This window comes from Pleurodeles waltl, chromosome 9 (genome assembly GCF_031143425.1).
Source record: "Pleurodeles waltl isolate 20211129_DDA chromosome 9, aPleWal1.hap1.20221129, whole genome shotgun sequence".
NCBI lineage: Eukaryota > Metazoa > Chordata > Amphibia > Caudata > Salamandridae > Pleurodeles > Pleurodeles waltl.
The window spans coordinates 965,455,979-965,469,297 of record NC_090448.1 but is presented as its reverse complement, the minus strand read 5'-3'; the positions used below and the strand labels follow the sequence as shown (position 1 = coordinate 965,469,297).

General features: G+C 43.3%; 1 protein-coding gene across 3 annotated transcripts in view; it reads right to left on the bottom strand.

Moving 5' to 3' along the window:
• Window positions 1-13,319, bottom strand: part of CEP128 (centrosomal protein 128) — a 722,948-nt gene that overhangs the window by 50,337 nt on the left and 659,292 nt on the right. For all 3 annotated transcript variants that reach the window (XM_069208366.1, XM_069208365.1, XM_069208367.1), the window contains one exon: window positions 12,110-12,223. In XM_069208366.1, coding sequence (XP_069064467.1) covers window positions 12,110-12,223 — 114 coding nt within the window. The remainder of the gene's footprint in view (window positions 1-12,109; window positions 12,224-13,319) is intronic.

The window sequence follows — 13,319 nt, the reverse complement described above, 5'->3', positions numbered from 1 at the left end:
TCACCCCTCCTTGGATTCCCCTAGGTCTCTAGTTTTCAGAAATGCACAGGTTTGGTAGGTTTCCCTAGGTGGCGGCTGAGCTACAGGCCAAAATCTACAGGTAGTCACTTTGCTAAAAACAGCTCTGTTTTCTGTGATATGTCCACGTTGTGTTTTGGGGCATATCCTGTCGCGGGCGCTAGGCCTACCCACACAAGTGAGGTATCATTTTTATCGGGAGACATGGGGGAACGCTGGGTGGAAGGAAATTTGTGGCTCCTCTCAGATTCCAGAACTTTCTGCCACAGAAATGTGAGGAACATGTGTTTTTTTAGCCAAATTTTGAGGTTTGCAAAGGATTCTGGGTAACAGAACCTGGTCCGAGCCCCGCAAGTCACCCCTCCTTGGATTCCCCTAGGTCTCTAGTTTTCAGAAATGCACAGGTGTGGTAGGTTTCCCTAGGTGGCGGCTGAGCTAGAGGCCAAAATCTACAGGTAGTCACTTTGCTAAAAACAGCTCTGTTTTCTGTGATAAGTCCACGTTGTGTTTTGGGGCATATCCTGTCGCGGGCGCTAGGCCTACCCACACAAGTGAGGTATCATTTTTATCGGGAGACGTGGGGGAACGCTGGGTGGAAGGAAATTTGTGGCTCCTCTCAGATTCCAGAACTTTCTGCCACAGAAATGTGAGGAACATGTGTTTTTTTAGCCAAATTTTGAGGTTTGCAAAGGATTCTGGGTAACAGAACCTGGTCCGAGCCCCGCAAGTCACCCCTCCTTGGATTCCCCTAGGTCTCTAGTTTTCAGAAATGCACAGGTTTGGTAGGTTTCCCTAGGTGGCGGCTGAGCTAGAGGCCAAAATCTACAGGTAGTCACTTTGCTAAAAACAGCTCTGTTTTCTGTGATATGTCCACGTTGTGTTTTGGGGTATATCCTGTCGCGGGCGCTAGGCCTACCCACAGAAGTGAGGTATCATTTTTATCGGGAGACGTGGGGGAACGCTGGGTGGAAGGAAATTTGTGGCTCCTCTCAGATTCCAGAACTTTCTGCCACAGAAATGTGAGGAACATGTGTTTGTTTAGCCAAATTTTGAGGTTTGCAAAGGATTCTGGGTAACAGAACCTGGTCCGAGCCACACAAGTCACCCCTCCTTGGATTCCCCTAGGTCTCTAGTTTTCAGAAATGCACAGGTTTGGTAGGTTTCCCTAGGTGGCGGCTGAGCTAGAGGCCAAAATCTACAGGTAGTCACTTTGCTAAAAACAGCTCTGTTTTCTGTGATGTGTCCACGTTGTGTTTTGGGGCATATCCTGTCGCGGGTGCTAGGCCTACCCACACAAGTGAGGTATCATTTTTATCGGGAGACGTGGGGGAACGCTGGGTGGAAGGAAATTTGTGGCTCCTCTCAGATTCCATAACTTTCTGCCACAGAAATGTGAGGAACATGTGTTTTTTTAGCCAAATTTTGAGGTTTGCAAAGGATTCTGGGTAACAGAACCTGGTCCGAGCCACACAAGTCACCCCTCCTTGGATTCCCCTAGGTCTCTAGTTTTCAGAAATGCACAGGATTGGTAGGTTTCCCTAGGTGGCGGCTGAGCTAGAGGCCAAAATCTACAGGTAGTCACTTTGCTAAAAACAGCTCTGTTTTCTGTGATGTGTCCATGTTGTGTTTTGGGGCATATCCTGTCGCGGGTGCTAGGCCTACCCACACAAGTGAGGTACCATTTTTATCGGGAGACTTGGGGGAACATAGATTAGCAAAACAAGTACTATTGCCCCTTGTCTTTCTCTACATTTTTTCCTTCCAAATATAGGAGTGTGTGTAAAAAAGACATCTATTTGAGAAATTCCCTGTAATTCACGTGCTACTATGGTCACCCCGGAATTCAGAGATGTGCAAATAACCACTGCTCCTCAACACCTTATCTTGTGCCCTTTTTGGAAATGCAAAGGTTTTCTTGATAGCAATTTTTTACTCCTTATATTTCAGCAAATGAATTGCTGTATACCCGGTATAGAATGAAAACGCACTGCAGGGTGCAGCTCATTTATTGGCTCTGGGTTCCTCGGGTTCTTGATGAACCTACAAGCCCTATATATCCCCGCAACCAGAGGAGTCCAGCAGACGTAACGGTATATTGCTTTCGATAATCTGACATTGCAGGGAAAAGTTACAGAGTAAAACGTAGAGAAAAATTGATGGTTTTTTCACCTCAATTTCAATATTTTTCTTTTTCAGCTGTTATTTTCTGTAGGAAACCCTTGTAGGATCTACACAAATGACCCCTTGCTGAATTCAGAATTTTGTCTACTTTTCAGAAATGTTTAGGTTTCTGGGATCCAGCATTGGTTTCATGACCATTCCTGTCACTGACTGGAAGGAGGCTGAAAGCACAAAAAATTGCACAAATGGGGTATGCCCCAGTAAAATGCCAAAATTGTGTTGAAAAATTGGGTTTTCTGATTCAAGTCTGCCTGTTCCTGAAAGCTGGGAAGCTGCTGAGTTTAGCACCGCAAACCCTTTGTTGATGCCATTTGCAGGGGAAAAACCACAAGCCTTCTTCTGCAGCCACTTTTTCCAATTTTTTTGAAAAAAACGAAATTTTCACTGTATTTTGGCCAATTTCTTGGCCTCCTTCAAGGGAACCCACAAAGTCTGGGTACCTCTAGAATCCCTAGGATGTTGGAAAAAAAGGACGCAAATTTGGCTTGGTTAGCTTATGTGGACAAAAAGTTATGAGGGCCTAAGCGCGAACTGCCCCAAATAGGCAAAAAAAGGCCCGGCACAGGAGGGGGAAAAGGCCTGGCAGCGAAGGGGTTAACTGTGCTCTGAGCAAGGCCTTGCCAGCTGGGGACAAAATAAACAACAAGATGTCAGATAACTTTGCCTGGAGCAACTATCCAACTTTACCTGGGCACTATCTGCTGAGTACCGCACTGTTGGAAATCGGGTCTCTAGTTGGCAGAAGTATACACCCTTGTCCAAGTAGGGACCACAATCCTAGTCAGGGTAAGTCACAACACAATCCAAATTATCCTGTGCCCACCCTCTGGTAGCTTGGCACTGAGCAGTCAGGCTTAACTTAGAAGGCAATGTGTAAAGTACTTGCGCAGAACTTATACAATAACACAGTGAAAACACCACAAAAAGGCACCATACAGGTTTAGGATAATAGGGAATATTTATCTGAATAAAATACTGTTTAAACAATGAAAATCCAATGTACACAGGCAGAGTTATGAATTTTTAAAGATTAAATCCAGCTAAAGTGCTTAGAAACACAATATCTCCAACTGGGGCTATCACGTCGTCGTTGACGGAGACGTTCCCAACAATCCGACACCACTGGTGCCGGTCAAAGAATCACACGGACCCCCAGGTACACTACCTTTGGAAAACAAAGAACAAGGACATTGCACAGAGTCAAACAGAAGAGACGTTGCTGGAGTCAGGTGGAGGCAAGGCATCAGTTCCGTCCGATTACAGGGGGAGGAGGGCCTAATGTGTCGTTAGCGATGCATCGATTCCTTATGACCTGGCGGGGTCGCTGGATTCGGTCCGTCAAAACATGATGGGTCGACTTCAAGTGTACCAATGACCTGTACCAATGACCCTGCGTGGCGTCAGTGGAGTCGCGGCAACGTCGGATTTGCATTGTAGGCCATGGTCATTGCGTACAGCGAGGTCCATGGAATGGGAGCAGGCTGTGGCATCTGTGCTGGTGTCGTTGAAGTTGTACCAGGCAGAAATCGGAAACTAGCGAGAAGCCAGTATATGTAGTCTTTGCTGTCCCGGAGACTTCAGAACAGAAGGCAAGCTCAACCCAAGCCCTTGGAGAGCACTTTTAGGGGAAGGCAGAGTCCTTCCAGCACAGCCAGAGGCCAGCAGGCAGCAGGGCAGCAGTCCTTCTCAGCAAAGCAGTCCAGAGAGTACTTTGGGCAGCCAGGCAGGTCTTCTGACAGAGTTCAGGTGCAAGTCCAGAAGTGTCTGAGTTGGTGGGGTCAGAGACCCAGTTTATATACCCCAAACATTTCTTTGAAGTGGGGGAAACTTCAAAGAGTGGTTTTGAAGTGCACAAGTTCCCACTTTCAGCCCAGTCCTGTCTTCCAGGGTACCTATGGGGGGTTATCAGTCCTTTGTGTGAAGGCAGGCCACTGACCTTTGAAATGTAAGTGTGAGGGCCTCCATCCTTCCATCCCAGGAAGTTCCATTCAGTACGCAGATAAATGCAGATGTGACTGAGGGTCCTGTGTTTGTGGTTGTCTGGGTGAAATGCACAAGGGTGCTGTCAACCAGCACAGACCAGATGTGGATTGGAGAAGGGCTGTAAGGCACAGATGGTAGTAAGCGCAGAGAAATGCCCACTTTCTAAAAGTAGCATTTCTAAAATAGCAATATTAAATCCAACGTAACCAATAAGCAAGGTTTTCTATTACCATTCTGGCCATACTAAATATGACTTGGTTACTCCTTCCAGATCAGAATCTACCACTCAAAAAGTACATGAGGGCAATCCCAGGAGCGGGTCTCTCAGTACTGGAAAAACAAATGTATGATGTTTTCCACTACCAGAACATGTAAAACACATAAGCACATGTCCTGCCTTTTACCTACATAGCACCTTGCCCTATGGGTTACCTAGGGAGTACCTTAGGGGTGACTTACATGTAGAAAAAGGGGAGTTTAACGCTTGGCAAGTAGATTTAAATGCCACGTCGAAGTGGCAGTGAAACTTCACACACACGTCTTGCAATGGCAGGCCTGAGACATTGTTAAGGAGCTACTTATGTGGGTGGCACAATGAGTGCTGCAGGCCCACTACTAGCATTTAATTTACAGGCCCTGGGCACATGTAGTGCAGTTTACTAGGGACTTACAAGTAAATCAAATATGCCAATTGGGAATGAACCAATGTTACCATGTTTAGGGGAGAGAGCATATTCACTTTAGCACTGGTAAGTGGTGTTAAAGTGCGCAGAGTCCTAAAACCAGCAAAAAGTGTCAATAAAGTGGAGTGAGGCAAGCAAAAGGTTGGGGGATGACCACCCTAACGCTGTCAGGTCTAACACGCACCAAGCAACAGATTTGTCCCCAATGATAGGCATATAAAGTTCTTGTCGAGGGATGCCTGACTGCCAAGATGATATTAACCATCTCTGGAGGAAGCCTGAAGGTGTACAGCTGTCGCTGCTCAATCTCTAAGCATGAAGGTAGAGATTGTGAAGGCCCGGGTGCAAAGCCCTTCCTGCTACTGCGACAGCAGATCCTTTCAGAGGGGCAGCCTTATCAGAGGTCAGATGCTCAAGCCCAGGAGGTCTGGATACCATACTCTCTGTGCCTAATCTGGGGCCACTAGATTGACATGGACCTGGTCGGTCCTGATCTTTTTGAGAACTTGGAGCAGGAGTGCTATCAGCTGAAAAGTATGGAGGTTTCCTGAGTTCCACTCAAGGCACAATGTGCCTCCAAGTGAGAGGCGTCTCGGAAACTACAATGCACATAAGTGTTGACATTGTGTATTCGTGGTGGTGTCAAACCAATCAAGACAAGGTTCTCCCAATTCACGGAAGAGACCTTGGGCTACCTTCAGATGCAAATGACACTTGTGATCTGCTGGATGCCGAACCCGCAGGTGGTAAGCTGAAGGTCAAGGGCCACTCTACGCATCACCATGGCAACATGAAAAGCGCTCTCTTCATTGGCAGTACCAGGGGGTGAGAGGAGCTCCATCTAAGGCGAGAACTCAAGGCAACTAGCTTCTTCATAAGTCATCATACCAATTCTCTGCATGGTCTGGCTGCCCAAGCTGATTACATGTGTCATAATCATTGTCTGAATCCATGTCACACAGGGAATGCAGGGTATGTCTTCTTCATTTTGCAGGCATCAGATCAAGTGGTGGAAGTGGTTTGTCAGCAGCCATGCCTTAGTAAGGCTATCAGCAGATGTAAAAAGAAAATAAGTTATTTACCTAGAACTGTGGCTCACAAGTATTGGTATCTTTCATAGATTCACATGCTTGAATACTTCCCAGTCGTCGAAGTGGGAGTCCAACGGTACATAGAAAGCAGTAGATCAAAATTTTAACATTGAAGTCAATGGAAAAATACGAAACGAAAAAGAAACACTGCAAGTAGCTTTTCTCCAAACAGTACTTCCCCACACAGGATCCAGAGTTAGGAGTACTGAGTGTATAGAAAACTCTTTATCATCTCTTCTAGTAAATGAAATTAACTCAATACGTTGTCCCACTACCTTAAAGAAATGACCTCGACAGTCAAGTGAAAGAGATTAAAAACAATGGAGAAACTCAAAGGGGGAAATGTAACTGGATCTGCTGATAAAGGAAAACAAAGCTCCAGCAACATCAACAAATTAGCTTTCAAATCTCATAAGAGTGCCTTGGAATCTCTGGCCTAGCTTAGGTGTGAAGAGTAAAGATTCTATCCTTTTCATGGTTACTCCAGTTGATAGCATGTCAGGCTTTTCTTTGTTAATAATAGCTATAGAATACAGGTGAAAGGCAACAACAGGGAGTGCGGATGTGGCGGGAAGTGTGAGTCATCCACATCTTCAGGGTAATGAATATAAGGGGTAGGATTTTTTGCTATTGCACAATCCACAAGGTCAATGCAGTACCAAAAGCAAACAACGTTCTGCTTTGATCCGGGAACAGAGTGGAGGAAAAACTAAATGAGAGCAAGAAAATATTTATAATGATGGTACAGGTCTCAAAGGTGCATCTGGAAAAGCTAAGTGCCATATACAAGAAATAGGAATACCTATTGTGAGGCCGATCAAGATCATTCTAAAAGGATCTGTGGGTGTATTTATTTAGGACATCAGAATATGATTTGACATTTTGGGGAAGTTTGCAAGTAAATGTCATTGTTTTTAAAGTTCTGCTCGTTAGCGTCAATAAATATAGAGACTGCAGGTACCACTGCAATGATCTGGCAGAATTCAGTCATTTCCTCTCTTTCTTTTGCAGAAGATTTCCCAGCAGCAGCCTTGATGGGCAGAGGTTAAGTAAATTAAGTATGTGCTATTCAAAATGTGCTAGACATTCCATTGTCTAAGGTTACTCTTCTTATTTGTATTTCTTGTGATAAACAACACAACTAAAATTTACCAGAAACATTTGAACTTTGATGTAAATGTTACTCATTCGTGCATCTCTGTGCATATGTCTAAAGCACTGCCTGTGTCTTTCACTCACAACGGTAGACATTTTCTCACATGTCTGTGTAGACAAGTTTTTTTGGGCTGGTGATGAGTGTTGGAGGTACAGAAGAAGAGTTACTCAGGTTATTTTAGCCTTGAAATTTACAAGGCACAAACGTCCCTGATCCTCAAGGTGACCACGTGAAGTATCCTCAAAAGCTTTTTCATTTGCTTCTCCTCAACATCAATCTGTGAAATTGTCATTAATCAGGTATATGTGATATGTTCAGAGCAAATGCAGTACCTAGGTTTGGATGTTAGGTTGAAAATCCAATAACTAATAAATGAGCAATTCATTGCTCTTCCATTCTAGACCCATGTTCCAAAAGAGGGTCGGATTTAGATATTGGCGGAGGGGTTACTCCGTCACAACAGAGACTGATATCCCGTCCGCCGAAATCCAAATGTTATAGGCTATAATTGGATTTCAATTTCGGAAGACGGGATATCCCTCACCGTTGTGACAGAGTAACCCCTCTGCCAATATCTAAATCAGGCCCAGAGTTAACAAAAAAATGACAGTAAGGCCCGAGGGATACTTGGCCTTACTAGCCTTTAAAACTATCCCTGAGCAACCAGCGCATCTTCTTGCAGGAATGCAAATGATTTGATACTGCAGAGAAATAATGCTTTTTGGTACTGTGTCTGAGCCAGAAGCATTAGAATATTTCATGAGTTTCGCTTCAGAACTGCTTTCAAAATCAATTACTATTTTGTCAACATGATAAGAATAGTGCATTATAAAATGAAGTGTTAGTTCCAATTTTTAACCAAATACATACAGGTTGACAATTTCCAGGGCTGCTTTAAGCTTGTGGACTAGTGCTGCACGGCTTAAGAACTGATGCCTGGAAGAACCCATTCAGACCCCCAAATGTATGCATCTTTAACAGCTTAGCATCTTATGCCTATGATCTGTAAAAGGGGAGAATGGAACCGGTTAAGGTTTTCCTGAAGGTGCCCATGCCAATCTCTTTGGTTTAAATTTACACTAAATATATGTAATAAGTACTGTGGTCAAAACACTGAGAGCACAAGTGGCTTTATTAATCAGAAAAAATAATTTGAGACAATGTCTGTAATTACAGTCCAACTCAAATGCTTTTGCCATATTGTAAATAGTTGGGGACTTGCTCTAAGTTAGTGGGAGTACAGAGCCTAGCTGACGTTGCCTTGCAGCTTCTAAACCACTGCTAAACCAATCCCAAATTGATACCGTATTCTTGGTAATTGAATTCAGCTAAAGTGAGACCATCGCTTAGACAAAAGACTAAAAAAACACCTTGTAATACCCCAGTATGACCATTTACAAGAAGCAAAATAAATGCAGGGCTTTCCTTTCTTTCTAGCAGTGACAGCCCCTGCTTTCCACAGTGTACACAAGGTTGGAATAAGACTCACTGGATGAAAGCAGGCTGGAGTCAATCGAATCTGATCAAAAAACTCAATAGAGGAGAGCAAACGCCTGGAGACAATCATCCAAAAAGTGAAACATTACACAAGAGGTCCAGTGTTTTAACTGACAAACGAATGCTTGTGACAGGACAAACCTGATAGCCAAGGCGGCGCTTACGACTTCTCATGACAGCGGCCCCATTCACAAAAGAACGCTCATCATTCATTTTGGTGTTGAACCTGTGCATGCTCTTATGGAGTTACAAAAACCCAATTATTTAACAAATAGGAGAGTGGGTGGCATCCACGATGCAGTACAGACCATCGCCTCGATGTTCCTTTTACAAAGAATCGTTTGCATTAAAATACAGCAAAAGTTCATCCCAAAAGAATTCACTGAGCTCCTCAGATAGTAGCTATCTATAATCTTGCAAGTAAACACAGTGTTGCTAGGCAGTGCCGCAGCTATCAATAATGCAGCAGATGCAGGTGGCTGGGGTGCCCAATGTACCCCAAGTATGTGCGTTTTTGTTTCCAAATCAAGGGATGGGGGATTTCCATTTCTTTTGCATTACGGCGCATGGTGCCCCGCTACATCTCCTCTGCAGCAGGAAGAGAGCGTGTGTGGAACGGCAAGGTAAAAGAGGTCAGAGAGGACTCTTCCAGTCCCCTTTAGGAGTCAAAACCTGCATATCAGGAAGCTGAAAAATGGGAAAAGGGGACACAACCAGGCAGAAAGAGGGATTGCTTCAATTAAAATACTGCTGGCTGACCAGTGCAATCAGATAAGTGCTGCCAAATTAGTTCTGAACAGTCTGTGCGATTTACTGCTGTGGTGACAGCAAGTGTTTGTTGAGCAAAAACCAATTAGGCTCTTCAAAATGGAAGCACTGCAATCCTGCTCTTATCTAAAGGGTAATCAGTGCTGCGGTCTTCTGGTAAAGTGCAGGGGCTGGTAGAGCCAGCCCAGACAGGGAGGGCGAAGGTTCCAACTGGAAAGTAGGAGACTAGGTGAACGGCGACATTTGATCATATTTCCAAGGCTGCTCATCTACGAAACATTCTGTGAAGGCTTGATAAGTGGAAGCATCACTTTTCAAAACTCTCAATTAAATTTGAAACTGTTTGCATGTGAGGTGTGTATGCTACATCCAGTGGCATAAATCACTGGAGGGCCCTGCACCAGAACTAGGAGAGGTAGTGGAAAAGTACTGGGCTTCACAGCAAAAGTGAATCTATTGGCTTGCGCTAGTCCTCACTCCATTTCAATTTTGCACTGATTGGGCCTGATCTGCAAAACCATTTGCACGTCTACATTTGTTTTACCACATACATACGGACTTTTTCATATGTTTAAAGTAATGTTTGTGATTCACAAAACATGGTTTAACTGACACATATTTTTTAGGGACACCCACTCCCTGAGAGAGGGCATCCCAGGGCGTGAATCCCCAGGGAAAATAGAGAACACACACACAAATAGTTGTTTGTGGGTACTCACATATACTGTCTGCAATCTTCTATTGTCAGAGGCAGGAATAAATATGTTTCCAGAGAGGGAATGAGAAACGATCACTTCCCTAACAGGGTCTAGTGTAGAGGGGTCTCAATGTGGAAAAATTATTTCTCCACAGCGAACAAAAAAATTACAAATAACAATTGCAGTAATTATATTTTCGTATGGAACATTGCACACAATGTTCAGTTACACATGAAGATGGGGCTCTCAGTAATCGAATATAAGAATTCATGGAAGCTTTCTGGGGAACCTTCGACTGTTGCAGCTAAGGCACTCTCTGAGTTTGTGTTTGTTCCATGACATCAATGCAGCAAAGGAAGCAACAAAGAGAAGTGAGAACTCTGTGAGTGCCAATTATAGTACTCATCCACATGGGATATGGATATTAATATCTACATGAGGTTCAAACAACATGGAGCTATATCAGAAAGACAGGCAGAGAATTTTATAATATACCTTTACTCCAGCAGAAAGATCCAAAGGACCTTCCTGGTCAGCCGGTGAACATCAATCACAAACCATCTAAAGGCTTCACCTACAATCAGTGGCTTCAGTGATAAAGGCCAGGCCCATCATGTTTGCCCTCAGTGCAGGATGTTGCAACACAGTAGACTCTATTGCAGAAGATGTCAACTCATTTGTTAGCAGCAAAACCTGCTTGGACCCACCCTCCTGGGGCACGGATCCAGTGTCACAATTAGTAACGAGATGTGGGTAATGGGGTTCTTGGTTAGTAATGACCCTAACAAGTATCAACATTGTGGGAGCGATTTCGGCAGGACTTCCCCTGAAAGTCACTGATGGCTGGAACAGAATTTGCAATCTCAGTCAATGAGAAGACATTTTTCTACTGACTTGCATTGGGTATCCTGAATCTGTTATATTTAAGAACATTAGGCTACAGATCATCTTCCACAGTATTAACCAGAATCCACCATTATAGGCTGCCCTTAAGTAAAATAAGTTTCAACGCAAGTTTTTCATACTTCTGACAGTCAGTGGGAAATGTTGTAAGATTAAGCTGCTATGAAAAATCGTTCAAATACTTTTTTGATTTAATTGGGAACTTAATTATATCATGAATGTATCTTTAGATGAAACACATATAAGTGGTGGTCATCATATCTTTGACATTGCCTTTTTAAAATGCATAGTTTCACAGTCAAATCATAATACATAGTTAATTAACGAGCATTTGAAAATCACTTCTCTAGTATTCATCAACAAGCGCACTAAATTTGATGCTCCACCATTATCAACACACTTGGCTTTTGGGGCTACATATGCAACTTACAAATAATAATTTACTCAGTATGATAATTTCCAACAGAACAGAGACTGGAAATTAAAATGGCTAAAATAAGATCATAATACTAGATACATGTGATGCAAGTGGCCTAATATAAAATATGTTGATTCCGTTAGGTGTCAGGGAGATGAACTAATGTACACATTCCACGGTAATGAACCAACGTACAAAATACAAAACGTGACGGGGAAGATTTACAATTTGGAACAGAAATGCATGTTCCGGTTGTAAAATAAAGTGTGGCACATGGTGAAAATTAAGAGTAAAAGATTAGTCTGTGGGTGGTGTTTCTAAAAGGAATGTCTAGGTGCCAAAGGTGTTTAGGGTGGTTGCTGATATGAAAGGATAGTGACTAGACTGATGATATTCTTAGCATAATGGAATTATACAGAACATTTAGGACAGAAGAAAGTATTTGACAACCATTCGATGCTGTGCGAGCACATGAACAGCACATGAACGAATTTGTGAGTATAGAGATGTGGAACACCTTTACTATTGCACAATGATTCATGATCATGGCATTGTGGATTACAACACACAGCATAAGCTTTAGAAAAGCAAAACCCCATTTCATACATACGACACAAAATGTGTCAGTAGAAATGAACAGTAGCCGACAGCATGCGAATTGCCAGGTCATACCAGAGGGTGATGCACAAGCATCCGTTAAAGGGGTTACTTACTCTATACTCCTGAATCCTGCGCTTTGAATCTTCTAGTTGTTGCTGCAGAGAGCCCACAATCTCCCTGTACTTAGAGTATCTCTCCTCAATGATCTCCCTCTGCTGTTGTGATTCCTGGAATACAAATAAACGAGATGAGATGATAGGAAGAAACATCTGGAGGAGGCGAGGCAGAAAAGCAGTGGTGCCAGACTGGGAGGAGTGAACAAAGAAGCTACAGGCATTAGCATGTTCTAGCTTTGAGGTATTAAGGGCATCGTACCTACAGGCCTTCCTCTAAGTTCACCCCAAAGATCTGCAGGTTCATTCTTTCCTAAATTTCCTGTGATTTAGCCCTTTGTGAGATCAGTGTTGTGAAACTCTGAGTGGTATTACAACTATTTCCCCTCTGCACCAGCCAGCAAATCCTTGATTCACTCGCCAAGCTCTACACTTCATACCATCGTTCGGCGACACGTGTCTGCTTATGTCTTGGAGCGTTGTTTGTTCTCTTATTGAGACTGATGAACCCCTGTCTGCTGTTCAGAGATACTAGTGGCAAACACTCTGGTTTGATGCACCTGCTTAAGAGCACAAGCCACTCCCCGGTGATTGTTGTACAAAGCTCTGGAGAGTCAGTGTGCAAGGGACACTACCTATATATCACATCACAGAAGTACACAGAGACATGTAAATACCCCTTGGTTTCATCCAGAGCCCTACCAAGGTAATTTAATTTTCACTTTATCTTTCAATTAGATATATTCAATTATGGGATGGCACAGGCAAAAAAAGAAATCCGAAATAGCATAAAGTTCTCTTTGGTGAGCAATGTGAGGGATTTAAAAGTAACAGGCATAAAAGACCAAAATTTCAACAGACTTACAGTTTAGAACGTGCAGTAAGTGTTTAGAGACAGGAAGGATGAAGCTGAATATCAAGTAAACCCTCCCGTTAATAGAGTAGACAGGGATTTATAATGCTGGTCTTTTTTTATGCCTAAATTTGGGTCTGTCTCTCAAATCACATCTACTGACACTAGTTATAATCAGGATGCTAAGTTTGTTTGCTCCGATTCGCTGTGGTCAATAAATTCTCTCAGCGTCTATGGGATCTCAGTGTTTTTGAAGCGCTGTAAGGTGGCACAGGGTGGTGATTTAAAATGCTTTAAAAGAATCACAATACTATTTATATCTAATTGTGATAGTGCCATCTCAACACCCACATATCT